General features: G+C 40.5%; 2 protein-coding genes and 1 long non-coding RNA gene across 3 annotated transcripts; all 3 read left to right on the top strand.

Moving 5' to 3' along the window:
• Nucleotides 1-3,894: 3,894 nt before the first annotated feature.
• On the top strand, nt 3,895-6,548 carry LOC149405001 (polygalacturonase-like). The gene is made up of 8 exons (XM_089607743.1): nt 3,895-4,143; nt 4,237-4,539; nt 4,642-4,662; nt 4,772-5,061; nt 5,164-5,272; nt 5,360-6,094; nt 6,294-6,393; nt 6,523-6,548. Exons 1-8 carry the CDS (start codon nt 3,895-3,897, stop codon nt 6,546-6,548), a joined length of 1,833 nt encoding a protein of 610 aa, XP_089463869.1.
• Nucleotides 6,549-6,633: 85 nt separating this feature from the next.
• On the top strand, nt 6,634-7,216 carry LOC149405000 (uncharacterized). The gene is made up of 3 exons (XR_016294138.1): nt 6,634-6,684; nt 6,788-6,808; nt 7,114-7,216. It is a non-coding gene; the product is annotated as an uncharacterized LOC149405000 (long non-coding RNA).
• Nucleotides 7,217-10,285: 3,069 nt separating this feature from the next.
• NPSN11 (Putative plant snare 11) lies at nt 10,286-15,075 on the top strand. The gene is made up of 10 exons (XM_089606743.1): nt 10,286-10,659; nt 10,834-10,926; nt 11,548-11,641; nt 11,765-11,802; nt 12,758-12,846; nt 13,007-13,086; nt 13,270-13,326; nt 13,450-13,542; nt 13,665-13,739; nt 14,584-15,075. Exons 1-10 carry the CDS (start codon nt 10,583-10,585, stop codon nt 14,704-14,706), a joined length of 819 nt encoding a protein of 272 aa, XP_089462869.1. The 5' UTR covers nt 10,286-10,582; the 3' UTR covers nt 14,707-15,075.
• The last annotated feature ends 6,389 nt before the right edge of the window (nt 15,076-21,464 follow it).

The raw sequence follows: 21,464 nt of genomic DNA, 5'->3' as shown, positions 1-21,464 counted from the left end.
TCGGCCAAAAATTCAAACACACGCTCAGAATTCCCAGCTTTAAAACCCTGTTTTCAAAAATTCATAACTCACTCAATTTTCAACGGATTTACACGTTCTTGGTCATTTTAGAAAGCCCATAACATCTACTTTCCAGGAAAAATACTAACAAAAATAATCTCATAACACATCGGACTGCCCACGTACGTTTTATCACCCGGTCCGAAACATATTCATTTTCGTCCAAAATCAAACCCAATCCAAGAATTTCATGCTCAATCATCAAATCTAAGTCACGATCATCAATAATTGAGTCCAATAAACAATTAAAACCAAGCAATTTCTCGAAATCCTCTCGGATTCACTAGGACAAAAAACGTTATCCGGTGCGACGAATGTCGCACCGAATACTTCAAATGTCGCACCTAAAAGTTTATTAGGTGCGACGGTGTCGCACCGGATAACCCGTAGCAAAAGGCATTAGGTGCGACATGTCGCACCTAATAGTCATACCTCTAGGTGCGACATATCAGGTGCGACAATGTCGCACCTAATATGTTTTTTAAATTAAAAAAAAAATTACAAAATCAGAAATAGAGGGGGGGGGGATGCTGATTGATCCAGGCGGCGGGGCGGGGGGCTGGTCAGGCGGCGGTGGGGAGGGCGGGGTGGGGGGCTGGTCCAGGCGGCGGTGGGGCGGGGTGGGGGGCTGGTCCAGGCGGCGGTGGGGCGGGCGGGAAGGGGGCTGGTCCAGGCGGCGGGGCGGGGCTGGTCCAGGCGGCGGCGGGGCAGGCTGGGAAAGAGAGACAGAGTGAGAGATGGCCGGTGAGACAGAGAGAGAGAGAGTGAAATGTAGGGGGACGTACCAGGGAGGGCCGGCAGCGGCGGAGCGGAGAGGGACGGCGGCGGGGACTGGCTGAGAGAGAGGGACGGCGTGAGACGGCCGGTGAGATATAGAGAGAGAGATGGGGACGTACCAGGATGGGCCGGCAGCGGCGGAGCGGGGAAGGACGGCGGCGGGGGCTGGCTGAGAGAGAGAGACCCTTGTGAGACGGTGAGAGAAAGAGAGAGTGAGTGAATGTGTGAAAAAATGAGAAAAGTCGGGTTTAAAACCCTAATAATCATATTGGGTGCGACAATGTAGCACCCAATATGAAATCCCAGATCCAAAAAAAAATTCGGCGGGATTCGCTGAAAAATTTAATTTTAAAACTCATTGGGTGCGACATTTGTCGCACCTAAAGGTATTAGGTGCGACAATTTCATATTAGGTGCGACATTGTCGCACCGAATAACACTAAACATTAGCGAAATTTTTAGTCATCCGGACGAGTATCCGGTGCGACATGTCGCACCTAATATGGGCTTAGGTGCAACTATTAGGTGCGACATGTCGCACCTAATACCCTTCCGGACCCAATATGTTAATTTGTAGTAGTGATTTAAAAACCCCCAATTTTCGTGGTTTTTCGGCTGCCCGATGTTCACCCATACTTTTCCCGGCGCTCGCTATCGGTCGGTGTGCTCGGAGGCTCGCGGCAGACGTGCGTGGCGGCGCTCGGTCTCGGGAATAGGTGGCGCGCGAGGAAGAGAAGTGAGGAAGAAGAAGGAATAAAGATGGAGGAGGTGAAGGAGATGAACAGGGCCGGCCTTGGGCTAAGGCGGGCTAGGCCCAGGCCTAGGGCCCCATATTTAGATGGGCCCCAAAAAATTTTATGTATTTAATGTTATTGGTATCAAAAAAATTTATGTATTTAATTTTCACTAATTTTGTTTTATATTTAATTTTTTATTGTTATCAAAAGGCCCCAAAATGTTTATTCGCCTAGGGCCCCGAATGAGTTCGGGGCGGCCCTGGAGATGAAAATGGCGGTGAGGTGGTTGGCCGGAGAGTTGATTGTGGTGGTTTGTGGTTGTTTTTTTTTTCTCTTTTCTTTCTTTCTCTTTTTTTTTTTTTTACCTGGTTACGTGATATGCTAGGTGGGTGATATAAATCACTTAGTTGATTTCAGCCTATGATGATGTGGCAAGTAAGGATTATCCTCTTATTTACACTTTAACCCCTTTCTCTCATTTTTATTTCAAATGGGTCCCGAAAGCATTACAATTAAGTCCTTACTTAATCCTTGTAGCACATAATTTTTTTTTTCTTTTCTCGAGAGATGGAAAATATAACGAAAAAATTAGTCCAATAATTTTCTTTCGAATTCCTTTAACGTAGAAATTAATTAAGATCGTTAGAATTTATTTTCACTTCCACAATCCTTCTTAAATTTGTGAAAATATTCTAAAACCTTATCGACCTTAATATCCTTAATTAATTTTCCATTCTCGATAGTTTTCTCGTTCATTCGAGAAATTCCTTAATATTATTCTCGTGATTCTCAAGCACTAAAATTTTTCAACGCTCAAGTACTTTCAAAATCATTTTGTCGACTTTATTTATTTATTCAAATTAACAAGTCGAGCGTTACAAAAATTTGTATATTACATTTACATAACGGATTGGTCGTACCGTTTTGTTAACCTCTCACTGCAATGAGAATCAGTCTCGTCGCGATATCAACAATTTTCATAGAACCATTATAAAGTCTACATTGAATAATCCCTACTTTATATCAGTGACCTTAATATGATCTTTTGATTTTGATCATCTGATTTCAGAAACCCCGTTGTTGGAATAGTTTTTACCATTTTAGTCACATCACATTATCGCTTAATGTTGTGTTATCAACGTACTCTCCACCATTGTTAGGCCTCAAGCACGTGAACTTCAATTTTGTCTCGTTGTCAACTAGGACCTTCCTTTTTTCGTGGTTGTTGTCGCAGCTGATGTGGCAAAGCCACGACTTTTCTGGCAACAACCACAACTTTGTCGCGGCTGTTGCCAGTATTTGTTGTAGTGTAAACTCATATCTTTCTTGTGGAATCATTGATGAAGGTCATCTAGTAGTGTGATCCTCCAAGTAGAGAGACATGAGCGGGTCCACATACGTTTGTGTACACCAATTAAAGCTTCTCAAGTTTCAGTTCCACCACAGCTCTCACACATGTGATGGTTGACATATTTCAGCTCGGGAATCCTAATTTTTTACCTCGAGCAACTACTATAGCACCCTTTTTCCCCTTCCACAACCCATTTCCAAAGGTAACATTATGCCCGTCACTGTCAAACTTGCCAACAATATCAAATTTTACATCAACTTTGGCACATGGCTGACCTTTGTGATTTGAACTTCGATTGAAACAACAAGTACATCAAGGGTTAAAACATTCACCACTTTTACATATATATATATATATATATATATATGTATATAATATATATATGCTAAAATGATAATTCAGGATATTACACGTGTAAATAATATAAATAAATGGGTGAAACTGATCTTCTTCTTTTATCTTGTGTTTTTTAATTACGTAACGAATATTTCTTCCAATATATTTGTGAATAAATAGATAAATAGTCATAGACATAGCGAGACTTTTTGAATATTGAATGAGAATATTGTGGCATGGACGTAATTTATCCTACATATATATTTTTTTTTATAAACTGATCAAAATTATTGAATCAGCGCGTTACATATGTCGTATGTTATGTAGTCATATAAATCCTACTTGAAGTCACAATATAAATGGATCGCTATTATCCGATATCTGGGTTCCGCACTTGTGTAGTGAATATATATATTATAATACTCGAACTCGTAGAATCCTACTTCAAGTGGGAAATCTAATGGAAAACTCGACCTCCCCAAGGAATTGCTTAATATTCGAAGTCGTACAATCCTACTTCTTCTTTTCTCGTAGCGCTATATATATGAGTAACACAACGAGCTAATTTTAGGGTTTATTAATTCAAGCTATCAATACTAAGTATTCTCTTTCAATCGGCTACGTACGATCACGATGGCTTATTTCAGTGGATTCTTGGCGATTTTCTTGGTGGCTCTTCTGGCTTTGGCTAACATTAGTCAAGGTGGTTACGATCATCACCCCGATGATCATGTTCGCAGCAATTACTTCCAAGATCGCTTCTTGGCTAGGGCTTTCGGTTTCAAGAGAAGTCTGAAACAGAACGATGCGAGCTTGAGTAGTCCTAAGATCGTAAGCGTTGACGATTTCGGGGCTAAAGGAAACGGCACAGATGGAACTCAGGTACGTCGTACTTGCATTAATCGCACGTGTTTAATTATTAACTGGCTTGTAAAGAGAAAGTCGTAGTAACTACGTATTCATACACATACATAGGGTTTTGCGAGAGCGTGGGACGAGGCGTGTTCGTCGCAGGGTTCGGTGAGCTTGGTGGTGCCGAGAAACACGTATCTCCTCAAGCCCATCACTTTCAAGGGTCCTTGCAAGTCCGATCGAATTAGGGTTGAGATCAACGGAGTGGTGAGAGCTCACGGGGACATGTCCGGTTACATCGATGATAATCAACGGCGTTGGATTGTGTTTGACGGAGTTCAACATCTCACCGTCGAAGGCGGCGGAACAATCAACGGCTGGGGTAGCGCTTGGTGGAATCGCTCATGCAAAGTTCACAAGACTCGAGTACGTATAAATTATATTTATTTATAGTAATTTCAATGACTACATGCATGTATTCTTCAATAATAATGATTAATATGTTTTCTGTATGCTTGTTTATTGCAGCCTTGCCCGCGTGCACCTACGGTACGTTTATCATACCAACTATATATTAAGAGCAATTAATTAATGTCATATTATAATTGGTTAACTATATAGTTATTGATCACCTCGCTTTACATATATATGTTATTAGGCTATGACATTCCACAAGTGTGAGGATTTGGTGGTGAGGAATGTGAGGTCAGTGAATCCGCAAGGAGTGCATATGTCAATCCACAGCTGCAACAACGTGACTGTCTCCGGCGTCACAGTCACCGCTCCGGGGAACAGCCCCAACACCGACGGAATCAATGTCAGAGGAACCACCAATCTCGTCATCTCCGATTCCGTCATCGCAACCGGAGACGATTGCATTGCTCTCAACCACGGCACAAGCAACGTAAGAATTTCCGGCATCACTTGTGGGCCCGGCCACGGAATCAGGTAATAATTAATTTGATCATAGCATTGGATACATATAATAGGGGACTCAAACCATTAATTAATTAATTGAACTCAAATAAAAATAATGTATGTTTTTGTTAGTATTGGGAGCTTGGGCAAACAGAACTCGGAAGAGCATGTATGGGATGTCGTTGTGGACGGAGCCACCCTTTCCGGGACAACTAACGGACTCAGAATCAAGACTTGGCAGGTACGTAACAAATTATCTAACACAGTATGAAATTAATTAGTCAATTGACAATCAACAATAAGTTAATTAACATTTAACAATGTGCAGGGAGGGTCAGGAAGCGCGAGTGGGATAAAGTTCATGAACAACAGAATGGAGAATGTGCAAAACCCAATGTTGATTGACCAATTCTACTTCTGCGAAACACATAAGTGTCAAACACAGAGCTCTGCGGTGCAAGTTGAGGATGTCTTATACCAAAACATCACAGGCACCAGCGCTTCTCCGGTGGCCGTCAACTTCGACTGCAGCGATGCCCTCAAATGCCGACGAATCGTTCTTCAAGACGTCAATCTCCGATACCATCACACTCACACTCACACTCACAGCCACAAAGACGACAATGACAATGTCCGAGCTTCCTGCAGAAACATACAGCTCACCGAAATCGGACCCGTAACTCCTCTTTGCCCTAACAATCCCGACGTCACAAGGTCAACCACCACCACTACCAATTATACCAATTCCACTCCTCCAACTCCGTCTCCGGCAGCTTCTCATAGAACTCCATCTCCGGCGACTCCTCGCCCAGCTGCTCCGGAGCCTCCCCGTCCTCCCCGTAAAACTCCATCTCCGGCGGCCCCTCATAGAACTCAATCCCCGGCAGCTTCTCGAAGAGCTCCATCTCCTGTGACTCCCCGTAGAAATCCATCTCCGGCAACTTCTCATAGAAATCCATCTCCGGTGGCTCCCAGACCAGCTGCTCCGGCGCCTGCTCACCGGATTGTTATCAACGTCGACGATTTTGGAGCCAAAGGGAACGGGAAGAACGATGATACTGATGTAAGAACACACAAACCCTAGATCTAACAGAATTGAGAGAAAATGATAAACGTGATTCTGTTATCGAGTTTGTTACAGAGATTATTGATACACTGCAATTGACTAAACAGTAATACAATACAATAAGCGATCTTGACGCGTCACTCTCAAGTCCTCCTCTCATGCGTTATTCATGATTATTATTGTTTTCTTTGATTAGGCATTTGACAAGGCTTGGGAACAAGCTTGCTCATCCAATGAAGAGACCTTTCTAGTGGTGCCACAAAAGAGATATCTTGTTAAGCCTATCAGATTTGGTGGTCCTTGCAATTCTAGCGTTACAGTTCAGGTAAAAAAAATGTCGTATAACATAGCGAATGATTTTTTGTAAAAAATATATTTCTACTTAAAAAAAACCTTATATGTAATATTATTATTTTGTTTTTCAGATTCATGGGACAATAGAAGCATCTGAGAATTTCTCAGACTACACAGATAGGCATTGGCTTTGGTTTGACAGAGTCTTCGGTCTGGTCGTCGAAGGCGGTGGAATTCTCGACGGAAAAGGAGAAGTTTGGTGGAGAAATCCTTGTAGAAGAGACAACTCACGGGTAAATAAATTTTAATTAATTTTTTTTTACTTTTCACATGAACTAATGTTTAGTAATGTACTAACTAGTCTCTTTTTTTTTTCTTCATGTAATTAATTTCCAGCCTTGCACCGGAGCCCCAACTGTAAGTGTTCAATTTGTGATACTATCATCAGTTTAAACTTTAAAGTACACCCATACTAATGAAGATCAAAATTTCAAAAATGTCAGACTAATTTTTTAAGTTTTAAAAATACTTGTTTTAGACGATTTTACTCTATATAAAATAAATAAAAAAGTTAGAAAGTGCTAAGATTTTTTTTTTCCAAAGTCACTAATAAGATTTTAATGGAAAAAAATATATTTAAATGCTCAATACCCTTGAATTTAATTGATTACGACTATATTAATTTCATGAATTAATACGTGGCATGTAAATTGCTTGTATAGGTTTTGACTTTTCAGCAATGTGGACACGTGGAAGTGAGAGACCTGACTATCAGAGACGCACCGCAAATGCAAGTCTCGTTCAACAACTGCGCTGATATCAGAGCTTACAATCTCACCGTCGTCAACAGCCCCAACACCGACGGAATCCACGTCACCGACTCCAAAAACGTCGATATCTCCGACACTATAAATAAATAAATATATATATATATATATTACTATAAAAACTCTCATGGATACCATTTTCGTTATCAACTAGAATACTTTTTTTCTATTATTTGGTGTACGCTATAACAATATGGGTTATGGGTTAGGATTTGAGGTTTTTTTTGTTTTTTGTGTGTTGAAAGGGGATGGGTTAGGATTTGATTTGAACTTCTTTTACTTTTAGACGTTATTTTTTTATTAATGAAATAAATTATTTAAGAAAAAAGGAAATGTGTGTATGTTATCAATAACGTTATTTAGGGATAGTTCATCAGAGATTGTGATTCTTCCTTGGTTTTTCCATCTTCTTTGACTTGGTTGCACGTTGATTTATGAAAACTTGACCAGGCATAGTTCATCTATTAAAAATGGGCCAAGTTGGGGATATGAACTTCTTAAACCAAAGCCACGACCTTGAAATCGTATATATATAATATATACACCATACACTTGGGAGTTAAGAAGATAATCTTAGCCTACAATTAATACAAAGGTTATAGTACATTAAGGATTATTGTGAGCGGGGTACTTTAGATTTAAAGGCTTATATGCACCCTCAATTTTTTTTTTTAGTTTTTTATTTTTTTTTACCGTAAAATCTTCATATAATCTCTAATTTTTTTTTTTTTTTATAGAATCCTGAACCCAGCCGCAATAGACTAGTTTCTTTCTTTCTTTTTTTTTTTTTTGGAGAAAGGTCTAACTGTCCGGAATCCAAATATGTATATCCGCTAAAAAAACTTCCTTCTATATCGGGACGAAGACAATAAGTCCAACTTACATCAATATGAAAAAGGCTTTTAAACTAATTTATCAACCATGATATTAAACTTTTGAGGATGAAAAATTACATCAAAAGAGCTAAAAACTCTAAGGAGAGAACAATAATATATACAATAAGGTCCTCTTCCATATTAGGGAAGGTCCTAGTCCGGATATATATTTACCACCTTAAGGTAAAGTTTCAAAATCTAACAACATCTAGCCTCCTTTTAAGGCCCAAACCCACAAGATGGTCATGGGTTCCGCCACGTGGCAGAAAGTCTAGGGGCGAGGAGAGATATAGGCAAGGCATGTAACACAAAACCCAAATCGTTGCGAAAATATCTCCCACACCACAAATTTTGCCCAGCTCGTCAATGTCTACATCCAGATCTAACGGCTGTCGCACATGCTCGCGGGTGCGCCAATGTTAGAGGTGTGGAACTTAATCGGCGCCGAGGTGACGAAGCTGATAACTGAAGACGTTACGATGATGAGAATCTGCAGCGGCAAAGTGGACGTCACTTTCGCATTGAAAGTGAACCACTATAAATCTGTGTGTCTTTTATTTCATTTTTCGCGAATTCCATTTTTTTATTTTAGGTCGGATTTGTGTGTTGAATCCTAACAGTCAAGTTGTTCGGATGCTACATACCGAGCTGGAACCATCAAATCAAGTTTGTCGTCATTCGGAACTCTTCAGAAATCTGACTAACCAATTGATAAGATCGCCCGGAGTTTTCACCAAGTTAGCGTAAATCATGTTGTTGCGTCGGTTCTACATACTCCACATAATCACCATAAAGATCTCGAGATCCTGAGATGATTTGAAATACATTAATAGATCAAGAGATCTCCCCATTATACTTTCTCTTTAATCAACTTCCACCGCTCAAGCGCCTTCCACACTTGGACATTCTACATGCATCGCATGAAAATAGTGGATTCGTTCCTTAGTGTAACGTTGGTAAACATGTCAACTCCGGTACTCTTTGCCACATTTTCGGGTATAGGGATCCATTCACGGCACACCTTCCAATCAAATACTCCCTAAAGTTCCGTGCTCATGATCTCCATTCTTCATGAAATGCCAAACTAACACATCATCCACCACCTTGGAAGAGCCAGAAATCTTCAAGATCTAGAATTTTAGCGACGAAAACTCAAGAATATTTAATTAAGATATAGTAATTAGCAATGAAACACTACTAAATGTTAGATTTCACAACGGAAATTCCACAACGGAATGCTGTCCCATTGTAAAATCATGATGTTTCGACAACATGTTTTGATGATTCCACAACGGGTCAACTGTTCCGTTGTGGAATTCAAAGAAAATTTAAGATTTAAACAACAGGATATAGTGACCCGTTGTTTAATCTCGTCACGTCCAAACTTTTCCACAACGGTACAATAACCCGTTGTGGAAATATGTGTTTAAACTGAAAACAAGGACATTTCGCCGCGGCGAGCGAAAACCTTGGCCGCGGCGAAATATTTTCACAACGGGTTATTGTACCGTTGTGGAATCCCCAGTTTGTAGTAGTGAAAACCAGATAATCTGCCTTAAATCTTTTAACATTTTTTATTGGCCGTTAGTATTTTGGCAAACATAGATGGTCAGCCCAGTTTTCCTTTTAAATCTGTGGGTCACTTAAATCTTATGGCTTGTTAATCTCTATTGAATCTCAATAAATTGTTGAAGTATTTAAATTTTAAAGTGGAATTACGATATCATTTATGTTTTTATAATTTCTCTACAACTTCTATTTGGGATACAATCTACAGCTATAAATATCAAGCGCTTCTTTATTAATACATCAGAATTTATGAAAACATTAAGTTTTTATAGATACAAGATTTAGATTTGCAAGCAATTATAATTCAGAAACCCAATTAATCAAAATGTATTCTCGAAATTAACAGTTTATTAAACGTATTGAGGGTAAATTGTGCTAAAATTATATAATAAAAGGGAATCGTCTATCAATTAAACTTATCTTAGGGGCTAAAATGTAATACAACCCATCCCGTGAGGACTAGGAGCGCCAAAATCCCAAACTTTTAGCTGGTTTGTAAATGTATTGTGGAGCCAAAATCCCCTCCCAAACGGCCTAACTAAAATCCATTAAAAAAGAAAACCAAAAAATTCAACGAACAAACTAATTTAAATAAATAAAAAAATCCCAAAAAATATTTTATTTGTATGTAAATCACAATGATTAGATAGACAAGTGATTATTGTGCGTATATTAGTATTCTTAGCTGTGAATCATTTCTACTAGATCGAGGGACATTGTCAAAGCTCTCTCATTTTGGAAATTTCGCAAGGAAAGTTTCGATTTTTGTTTCGCATTGTACGAGAAACCGAGAATCGGAGTCGTCTCTTACGGTGATTTGATTCGCAGAGCTATGCTCTCCTTCGACTGATATCTTCTTTCCGGCGCTCATTGACTCGCATTGTTCGGATCTGATCGGGAAATCTGCGTAGTTTCGGATAATGGATCCTTTGTCATCGATCAGCGAAGAGCTCGCTGAGATCGACGGCCAAATCAAAGACATCCTTCGAGCCTTGTCGTAAGAATTCTGTAGCTGATTCTGATCTCAATCTCGCCGAATTCTGTTTTTGAGCATTGTCGTTGATTTACATATACATTCTTCGAGCCTTGTCGTGGATTATATATATATATATATATATATATATATATATAGGCTAGATTCGGTGTTTGATGTGTTTGAGTTTTGTGCCAGAAATGGATTTCAGAAGTTGGAGAAGATCAAGGACTCAAATCGGCAGAGTCGGCAGTTGGAAGAGCTGACGGAAAAGATGCGAGAATGTAAGAGGTATTTGGTGATCAGAGTCGGTTCGGTTCGGTTTTAGTTTCTCTTCGAGCTTGATCATATGATTCATTTGAACAATTTGGATTGATTTAGATATGTTTGTATTGTTGCAAGTGCTTCTGTGTGTTTGGCTGGATTGTTTTTGGTGTGCATTTATCTTGTATGATAATTAGTTTACTAGTTCTTAATTAGGTGGGCCAATAAGAAAATTGAATGAATGATTGATTGTTCGTTGATTTCCGTTATGGTTAATGTTTTGCAGTCTAGCTTTCAATTCATGTTCAAGTAGTACAAGATCTGAGTTTATGTTTTCTCAAAGTTTAATTGATGTTTAATCGAAAGAGTCTCGAAAATTAGTGTAGTACAAGATCTGAGTTTTCGTTTTGTCAAAGTTTAATTGATGTTTAATCGAAATAGTTTCAAAAGTCTTGCAATGGGGCCCAAGTGTATAGACTAGAAATAAGGTATAGACAAAGTTTAATATTGCAGTATAATCGGTTATTTTTTCACTTGAAATATCGATTTGGACTGGGCTTAGTTTTTTTTTTTTTAATTTATTTGTCTAGTAAACTTTTTTTTTTTTGTTCTTCTTCAGAATAATATCATTTTTTGTTGTATTTTCAGGCTTATAAAAGAGTTTGACAGAGAAGTCAAGGATGTAGAAAGTAGAAATGATCCTTCTACAAACAGAATGCTTAGTGAGAAAAAACAGTCTATGGTACGGTTTCAATTCTTTTACTCATATGCATCTTCTTTCAGGGCTCGTTTGGCCGTTTGTTTTATGCAGATTAATTTTGCTCGACAAATTGAAGATTGCTAAAATTGCCTATTTTTAATGCAGATTAAGGAGTTGAACTCTTATGTGGCTTTGAAGAAAAAGTAGGTTTGATCTTTCTGTAACAATGGTTTTTGTTTGCTAAGTCAAAAGAAAGACATTTTCGTGTTTGTACATGAAGCATTCTTGGCTAAAGTCTTGTTTGATGAAATTGATGTATTAGGAAAAAACAGGTGTCATGTTGTTTTTCTTTCTATTTTCGGAAGAACAAACTAATAGGTTGACATTTTAGTATTTCTTATCTTGTATTCGGTGATGATCGTGGTTGACTTGGGAATTTAACTTGACTTTTGACTTATTTTCGGAGCATTTCCATTGCAGATTTCCTTAGAAAGTGTTTTTTTTTTACCCCAGTCGTTTGAGTCGCAGCTTACAGTGATATTAAATAAATTAAGTACCCGAGATCTCCAAGAATGTGACCATTAGGAAAATGAAAAGTGTTCGGAAAACTGCAAGTCTTATAGGGCATACATACTCTTAATGTTATTATGCGGAATATGGTTGGCTTCCTAATAAGTTTCATTGAATTTTGTTGAGTTTGGTTTAATTGAAGGATTTGCTCTGAATCTGATTTCCCTTGTCTGGCTATGTTTTTCCTTTGCTGTGTCTTCAATTGAGCTTTATATTAGAATTTTATGGCTGTTCCATTGACATTTGGTGCGAACATGCTTACAAGTTTTTTACTTGAACTTTTCTGGCTTCTGTCTTTCATATGCTATTTTATGCATCTTGATTTGTTTATTTTGTTGTATAGAACGAGATAGAAATGAAATCTGCAGTTATTATCATTTGAATTTTATGCTCAAGGAATTATCATTGACTTAGTCCAACTATCATTCACGTTGTGATTTTCAAAGTTCAAAATTTAATTTTTCACCCGCAAGAAAAATGTCAGCAAACTTTTCAGTCAACATAACCTTGTTGTTTCTTGTTTTTTTTTTCCCCTACTGCTAAGAATGGAAACATATCCAATTTTAAAGGATTCCCATATTAATACAGATACACAACGAATCTTGATAACAAAAAAATAGACCTCTTCGACGGGCCATCAGAAGATCATGGAGAGGAAAATGTCTTGCTATCCTCGAGTAAGTACAATACATATACAATATCTAGATTATTGAAAATACCTAAAGCTAGTGCTCCAAATGTACGTGAATTGGAAGAGCCACTTGAATTGCGAGTACTGTACTTGCTTAATCTTGTATTCCGTATATCTGATTGTTACTGAGAGACTATATATTGCAGATATGACTAATCAACAGCTTATGGATAGAGGCAACAATATGATGAATGATACAGATCAAGCTATCGAGAGGTCAAAAAAGGTTAGTTAATCTCAATGGATCATTTTTCTATCGGAGACATACTTTCATACCCTCACAAAAGGGGTAAACATAATTTGTATGTTGCTTGTAATATGATGAATTTTTTAAACTCCACATTCCGGGAGAAACAGATCACGGTATAACGTGGATTTTGAGATTCATAAGTATCAAAATTTGTTATAGGTTGTTCAAGACACTCTCAATGTTGGAACGGAGACCGCAGCTGCTCTCAAGGCACAAGTACGCAACTAAAATTCAAATTATTATGTCAAGATTATATAAAATGATATTTCTTTATTTATAAAATCTTGCATCTGTATGTGAGTACCGAAGGATTGATTTTTCGAAATTTTGCATCTTTAGACTGAACAAATGAGTAGGGTTGTTAATGAGCTAGACTCAATCCATTTCTCGATCAAGAAAGCATCCAAACTTGTGAAGGAAATCGGTAGGCAGGTCAATTTCTGAATCATCCACTACCTTTGCTGTCACTTTGTATATTTTGGCTAATTCTTTTCGGATAATATAATTCAATCTATTTATTTTTTTTCTTTCCTTCATTCCTCTTTCCCCTATAGGTTGCAACTGACAAGTGTATAATGGCGTTGCTTTTTCTAATTGTTGTCGGGGTTGTAACCGTTGTTATTGTTAAGGTACTATCACTCTTGACTGTCAGATCACATCATGAATCGCTGTTGTTTCCCTTTCTTCCGAACATATTTAAACTTACATATTCTCAAGGTTATTTTTAATCGGAAATTAGTTTTTGATCTTTTTAGCACTACATCCAAAAAAATTATATGTGCATCAGGTGGGTTTTACTTTTATTCAAAATGAGTGATGAAATCATTTTTAATTCCTGCTATTGAGTAAAGTGAAATCATAAGATTTTGTTTGTTGATTGGTTGGTTACTATTTCAGTAGCAGATGCTTAAGTATACTCTTACTTCAGTCTCATTGCATTTTTTTTAAGAGAAACCCTCATCTACCTTTAATTATATTCTCCGGATGGACTTTAGTCTAAATTAGCTCCTTTTATTCTTCAGATATTTAGCTCTATAGTTGTCTGATAAAACATGAACATGACATAGCATGGTCTCACAAGTCATATAACTGGCGGTTCCTAATTCAACACTCAAATCGGTGAAAGATGTCATATTTGCAGTAAATTTGTTACCTCATTCGCCTTCTAGATTATTAGGACCAACATATTATATACCACCTATCAGTAACTGTATACCGAGTTATGTGCACTTTCAGTGTTGTCTTAAAAAAAAATCTGTGTATCTGAAATCTTCGGAAGTTTCAATGCCCACCATCTTTGTGGTAGAGTAATTAATTTACCATTTTGGCGAAATTAGCATTCCAGTTTTCTCTTCGTGTTATAGCCTCATATTTTTCTCTAAATCATCCTTTTGATGGCATTGTATGACTCGTGTGCCATCGTTGTTCTCAGATTTATTGAACAATCATATTCTTCATCTTTTATCTTTTCAGCTTGCGCATCCGAACAACAAGTCCATTCCTGACATTCCCGGATTAGCCCCTCCTGCAATGACACGGAAATTACTATGGAATCATTCTATCTACAAAAACCAGAAACAAATGACCTTCCATTAATTTTGCGACAATAATTAATCTGCACCGAGTTCTGATGATGCTCCGCTGCCTGGTTTTACAGAATTGGTGTACATCACAAGTTAATCCTTCCCTTTTTTGGGGGTCTATGAGAGACTGGCTTACACTTTTAAATGCTCATCTATTTAAACTGTTGTTGTACATTTCTGATAAAGCCCACTAAAATTTATTATGTACCCTGACTCTAAGAGATCCCTAATTTAGATTGAGGGACGTATTTATAATGTCGCCTTGATGGCTTCATGTTGTATTTTTATTTTTTTAACATACAAAGAAAGATAGCTTCTATAATTTTTTTTACCACCCAGTTTTCATGTCATTGTTTTAGAACCATATTTGGACACCACCAAATTCTTTGGGTATCTGATATGATCTTAGATTTTTCTCAAGAGCACCTTTTTATTGAAAAAAAAAGTTCTTTCTGAAAAGTGAGTAGCCTTTATCCAACTGATATTGTGGAAGGAGACAGAAGTTGACTACTTCTCTAACGAAACCGTGGTGGGTAGTTGATGGATCTAAACTTTATTACGTCTTACTCAGTCTTTGAGGACCTAGTTTTGACTTTTGATTAGTTTGTAGAGAAAAAAATTATCAAATTTATCGGAGAAGATTATGTACAGCTCTAGAAAAGTTAATTTAAGTGAGATGGTTCTGGGAACATTAACTGTAAATTTCCATTATATATTGCACGAGAGTTTAATAATGTGACGTGTCATTTGAAAGACAATCATGACAGTTGTAATGTTTTTATAAATTGTTTTTTAATTATTAAATCATGGAATTACTGATTATTTTTCGTCATTTGCTAAAATAGTGGCAGACTCATATTTTTAAGGAATTTATAATAATTTTATTTCTTATTTGATTCGATAGTTTCTTTAATTTAAAAAAAAAAAATCTTTAAAAAATTTATCTCATTCTTCGAATAAAAAAAATTAAACCTTTTGTGTCCAATATTGAGTTATCAAATTAGTTATTTGTCCATCATTAATATAACTTTCTACAAGTCTTATCTCTTAAGTATATTCGAATAAATATAATAGCTCACTTAGTGTTGAACATCCTCACCGACACTAATTAGAGGTCAACTAAATAGAAATCATTGATTTAAGTCGTGTTGGGAAAAAAAAAAAACCTCACCTTAAGAAAAACTCTTTAGATTAGTTTATTCGAGACATAATCATTAAGAGTTGATTTAACAAACCGCGAATACAAACTAGTGAAATTTACATTATAGTGTGTATTGTCTACTTTATCAAATTGTAAATACAAAATTAGTGCAATAGAGTGAAATTGTCTTATTAAGAAGAAAAAAAATGCAAGAGTTTTCGATAGAAATTTGAAAAAATATGAATAAAAAATTAGATTATTTATTTACTAATGTAATATATTTATCACAAAATTACCCTTCACAAACTTCTCTCTCTCTTTCTCTCCTCTCAATACATAACACTGATTTTTGGGGTTACTACTTGAATTTCCCCTATGATAGAAGTAGCCGAGTACATGGTTAGAGAAATCATGAAAATAATTTTTAATTAATCTAAACTATTTAAGGTGGTCCAGAAATTTTAAGTGCATCCCGAAAAAGGTTTGGACCACACTCTAAGAGAAAAGAGAACTTGCCGAACACAAGTCAAATATTCCAGAACAATTAGCAAATGAGCTAAGAAAATTATGAAACCTTCTAGAACCTTGTATTACATGAAGAATTGGCAAGAGTGAAAATTAATAAAGTGCAACTTTCAGAGGAGTTTTCCGTAAATTTCATGAGTCATCAGAGGTGAGGGCTGATCTGCCATTTGAGAAATTTTTGTTGATGTGTTATAAAGAGAAAAACAGGTCCCAAGAGAAATTTTAAAGAATTCGTGCACTAAAAATGAAACCCCCCCGAAACTTTTGGGTAAAACCTAGTTTTGCTCTTTTTATAATTTCACTTATGACTTGTGAGTATTCACTTTAGAGAGAAAAGAAGGGTAAAAACTAAAAAAATATAGAGAAATAAAGAAAAAAAGAAAAGGAGAGCAAACTTTTGCTACTAGAAGAAAGCAAGAAGATAAGGAAGGAGAAGAAATTGGTCAAGCATCTCACATCCAAGTTCAAACAACGGTGTATTCTATTTCTGACTCTATTATTAAAATATAAAAAAATGAGAGTTTGAGATGGATTTATGTTGTTGGGTTCAGATGATATTTTGAAAGGTCATGAGCATGGCTCTTGGATTTGTGGATTAGTTCTTACACTTTTTTTTTAGGAAAGCTGTTGTATTAGCGCTCTCAGGGAGCAAGGGCCAAGTCGGCCAAAAGAAGATCAAAGATACATGGAGGTGGGGTATCCAGCCACAGACAGGAGTGCTGGGATTTAACCCCTATTGAGGCAAGCCGATCGGCCACACAGTTTCCGGTTCGCTGGATAAAATTGAAAGAAAAATTACAATGATGATTTATGGTAAAGATGTCTTCAGCAATCAACCCTTCTTCTTTAGCATTCTTGAACCCGTCGCGGAGTAGCATAACAGCAGCCATGGAGTCCGTCTCCAGCTCACAGGAGGAGATGCCGTACCTGGTTGCGATGATGAGACCTTCTCGGATAGCCATCAGTTCAGCCGCAAGCACCGAGGAGGTGTGGCTGATTCGGCTACAGAAGGCAAGGCAGAAGGCTCCGTCAGCGTCTCTGATACATCCACCTACGCCACCGGAGCCGGTCTCTTGGTTGAGCGCTGCGTCGGTGTTGAGCTTCCATCGCCTGGTAGTGGAGGGGGACCAAGTGGCTGGCCGAGTAGGGCCAGGTTGCCGGGGGGAGAAGGGTTGAAGAGCGCATAGTCCTCGGAGAGGCCTACCGCTTTGTTGAAGACAGCTGCCATGTCGGGTTTCCTTTCTTCGTGGACGAGCTTGTTCCGGCAAGACCAAATCTCCCACGCCATGATGGCCAGCAGTCCCAGGTTGTCTAGGGACATAGTTTTCGTAGCGCGTGTGATCGTCTCCCAAAGGTCCTGGTCTTGGCGTTGCTCCAGGATGTTCTCGAACGGGAAGTTGACCCAAGCCGCCTCAACCAAGGGGCAAAAGATGAGGCTATGGGTAGTATTCTCGGTCTCGAAACCATAGAAGCGGCAGCTGGGGTCGATCGGGATATGCCTCCTAGCCAGGTTCCCTCTTGTGGGGATGAAGTTTCGGCACGCTCGCCAGAGGAAAATCTTGATCTTAGGTGGGGCCTTAATTTTCCAGAGGGGCGCCCACAAAGCATCTGGCGGGGCGGAGGAGGAGGCTGTAGATGTTGAGGCAATTTCCATCGCAATCCGGTAGCCACTTTTGACTGTATAGTTGCCGTTCTCCTCGTAGTGCCAGATAATGGAGTCTTCACGCCATTGGAGAGACCGCGGAAGCGCAAGGATTGTCTCAGCCTCAAAGGGGAGGAAAATCGCCCGGATTTTAGCGGCATTCCACTCTCCTGGGCCGAGGAGGAGCTCTCGGACTTTGGCGTTCGCATGGAGCCCCGGTGGAGATTGGACTGTGAAGCTTGAGGGAGAAGGCAGCCACCTGTCACCATAAATGCCAATAGTCGAGCCCGTTCCCACTCTCCATCTCCAGCCTTTGTCGATGACCCCGCGGCCCCATAGGAGGCTCTGCCAGACATAAGAGGATTCTTGTTTTGGGGAAGCTCGGAGTATGGAGGTATGGGGGTGGTACTTACCTGCAATAACTCGTGCCACAAGCGAGGTGGGATTACGAGCAAGGCGCCAGACTTGCTTAGCAAGAAGTGCCCGATTGAATTCCCGGAGCCTCCGGAATCCAAGACCGCCGTCACGTTTCGAATGGCAAAGGAGTTCCCAACGAGCCCAATGCATTTTCTTGGCATCTTCATTAGACCCGGCCCAGAAGTCCGCACAAAGTTTCTCAATGGCCTCAGAGATGGCCACCGGAACCATAAAAGTACCCATCGTGTAGGTGGGGATCGACTGGATGACTGCCTTGATCAAGGCCTCTCTTCCCCCGGCTGAGAAGCATCTAGACCCCCAAGTATTGAGGCGTTTCACTACTCGTGACCGAAGAAAGCCAAATTGGATGCGTTTGGCACGAAGAGTGAAGGTGGGTAGGCCCAGGTACAGGTCAATTCCTGGTCGGATCGGCACCCCGAGAAGGGTTTGAATCGTTTCTTGTATCGAGCTGTCGGTGTTTGGGGAGAAGGTCAAGGCTGACTTATCAAAGTTGACGAGCTGCCCCGAAGCTTTCGAGTACCTCTCAATGCATCCTATCAGGTTCCGGCACTCTTCGGTGGAGGCTTGAAAGAAAACCAAACTGTCGTCAGCGAAGAAGAGGTGAAAGATGGCCGGGCTAGCCCGCGCGATGCTGATTCCATGGATGGCATTCTCGTTGACTTGATGGTGAATCAGGGACGAGAAGCCTTGGGCACAGAGGATGAAGATGTAGGGCGAGATTGGGTCTCCTTGGCGAATCCCACGGGAGGGCCGGAACTCTGTCGAAATGTTACCATTGACGAGAACAGAGAAGCTGACAGTAGTTATACAATCCATGATCCGGGAGATCCAGCGACTCCCAAATCCAATACGTTCCATGATCCGCTGGATGTAGGCCCACTCAATGCGGTCATACGCCTTACTCATGTCGAGCTTGAGCGCGCAGTAGCCAAGGTGGCCCTTACTTCGGGCCCGGAGCCAGTGGTTACACTCGAAACCAAGAAGGATGTTGTCGTTGATTTGTCTCCCCGCGACAAAAGCACTCTGGTTCTCGTCAATGACCTCCGCGAGGAAAGGCTTAAGGCGGTTGGTAAGAGCCTTAGAGACAATCTTGTAGATGACATTGCAGAGAACAATCGGACGGAAATCTTTCAAATTCTCAGCTTTCTCCACCTTCGGGATGAGCGTGATGAGTGTTTTATTCCACTCGACGACGCTGGCTCCGTCGTTCAGGACCCGCAAGCACGTATCGGTGACACTCTCCCCTATGGTTTCCCAGTATTTCTGGAAGAATAGGGCTGGCATACCGTCCGGGCCCGGAGACTTGGTAGGGTGCATAGAGAAGACAGCCTCCTCAATATCTTTCCTGGAGAAGTCGGCTTCGAGCAGAGAGGATGAGGAGGGCGCAAGCTTTGGAAGGCATCCGGGAATGCCCTCTCGGAGGTCCTCCGGGGACGGCGAGGAGCTAGTAAACAGGCTGCTGAAAAAATCCAGAAAAGCGGTGGTGATGTCCGGGAGAGAACTTAGTCTTGTGCCTCCCATGTCAATGATCGAGTGGAGCGTGTTGTTCCGTCTCCTACTGTTGGCCTGGGAGTGGAAGAATTTCGTGTTCTTGTCTCCGTGGGCGAGCCAATTAGCCCGGGATCGTTGCTTCCAATGGATCTCCTCAGCAGAGCGGAGCTTGTCTAGCTTGGCGGAGAGGGACCGGATCATCGGGATATTAGCCTTGTGGGTCGCGTCTCGCCTTGCGCGATCAAAGCCATCCTCAATCTCCATTTGGATGGCTTTGATCTTCCATGGGATATCACCGAACTTATCTCTTCCCCAACAGTTGAGGGCTAGGTTGGTTTCCTGAATACCTTCAGCAATATGACTTGTGGAGGATCCAGACACCAACTTTCGGTTGGCCCGGATTATGTCTTCGCACCCCTTATCGTGAGTCCATTTTTCCTCAAAGAAAATCCTCCTTTTAGTAGGCCTCATGCCTCCAGCGAGAGTAAGGTTCTCGTAGTTCGTTCGGAGGAGAATTGGTCTATGATCAGAGCGTCTATAGAGGAGGTTCAACACCTTGGTTCCAGGGAAGATGGCGAGCCACTCGTCGTTGCCACATAATCTATCCAGGCGCTGCTGGATGAAATTGGCGGCGAGCTGTTTGTTTGTCCACGTGAATCGCTGGTCCTCGTAGCCAAGATCCGTCAACAGGCAGTCGGATAGGGTGAGGTTGAAATCCGCCAGAGCCGAGAGGCTTTTAGGAGAGCCTCCCTCTTTTTCCTCATCCACCAGGACTTCGTTCCAGTCCCTTCCAACGACCCAAGGGACTGCCATCATATTCATGTTGGCGAGTCGCCGGAGAAGATCCCACGAGAACCTCCGCTTTTTAGGCCGGGGGTTGCCATAAAACCCTGTGAAGCGGCAAGAGAAATCGTGTACAGTTATAAGAGAATCAATATGGCCAGCAGAGTAGGACTTTATAATAACATTAGTATTTTTTTCCCAAAACAAAAGTAGGCCTCCTTTCCGCCCAACGCAGTTAACTACAAAAAGTCCCTCGAAACCGAGGGTATATTTCCAGTTGGTACATTGGTGAGAGCGGAGCCGAGATTCAGAGACGAAGAGCACATCAGGTTGAACATCTTTCACTAGGCTACAGAGGTCTTTGAACGCGCCAGGGCTGCCCAGGCCCTGGGCGTTCCAGGCTAGGAGATTCATGGCGCCCGGCGGGTCTGGCTCGACCTGCCAGTACCCGCCGATCCCGGGGAGATGATCTCCTCCGCAAAGCTGTCGTCCTTCCCCATATCAATGTTCCTCTCCCGGTCCACGGCCTCGCAGGCCATTGTCCCATCGCTGGTCGTCCCCGAGCCTTCCTCTTTCTCTTCGGCCTCTTCATGGGTCGATTTTCCTCTACTCGGTGTGCCTTCAAGCAGGAGCACGGTCTGTTTAGCCCGAGCTGCCTTCTTCAGCGAGAGGCGGTCCCGGCCTCCAGTCACCGGCAGGATCGCGAGCTCAAGACCCTCACCATCTTCCCTACCTGGATTGGCTTTCCTCT

Source organism: Urtica dioica, chromosome 2 (genome assembly GCF_054948205.1).
Source record: "Urtica dioica subsp. dioica isolate 48M chromosome 2, U.dioica_male_clone48M_v1_H2, whole genome shotgun sequence".
In the NCBI taxonomy this organism is placed as follows: Eukaryota; Viridiplantae; Streptophyta; class Magnoliopsida; order Rosales; family Urticaceae; genus Urtica; species Urtica dioica.
This window is presented reverse-complemented; position numbering and strand designations above follow the sequence as displayed.

Coding starts and splice junctions, on each gene's coding strand:
- NPSN11 (XM_089606743.1), top strand. CDS start 10,583: ATGGATCCTTTGTCATCGATCAGCGAAGAGCTCGCTGAGATCGACGGC. Junction 10,927..11,547: donor AAGATGCGAGAATGTAAGAG/GTATTTGGTGAT, acceptor TTGTATTTTCAG/GCTTATAAAAGAGTTTGACA. Junction 11,642..11,764: donor GTGAGAAAAAACAGTCTATG/GTACGGTTTCAA, acceptor TTTTTAATGCAG/ATTAAGGAGTTGAACTCTTA.
- LOC149405001 (XM_089607743.1), top strand. CDS start 3,895: ATGGCTTATTTCAGTGGATTCTTGGCGATTTTCTTGGTGGCTCTTCTG. Junction 4,540..4,641: donor GCAAAGTTCACAAGACTCGA/GTACGTATAAAT, acceptor TGTTTATTGCAG/CCTTGCCCGCGTGCACCTAC. Junction 6,394..6,522: donor TAAGCCTATCAGATTTGGTG/GTCCTTGCAATT, acceptor TTTGTTTTTCAG/ATTCATGGGACAATAGAAGC.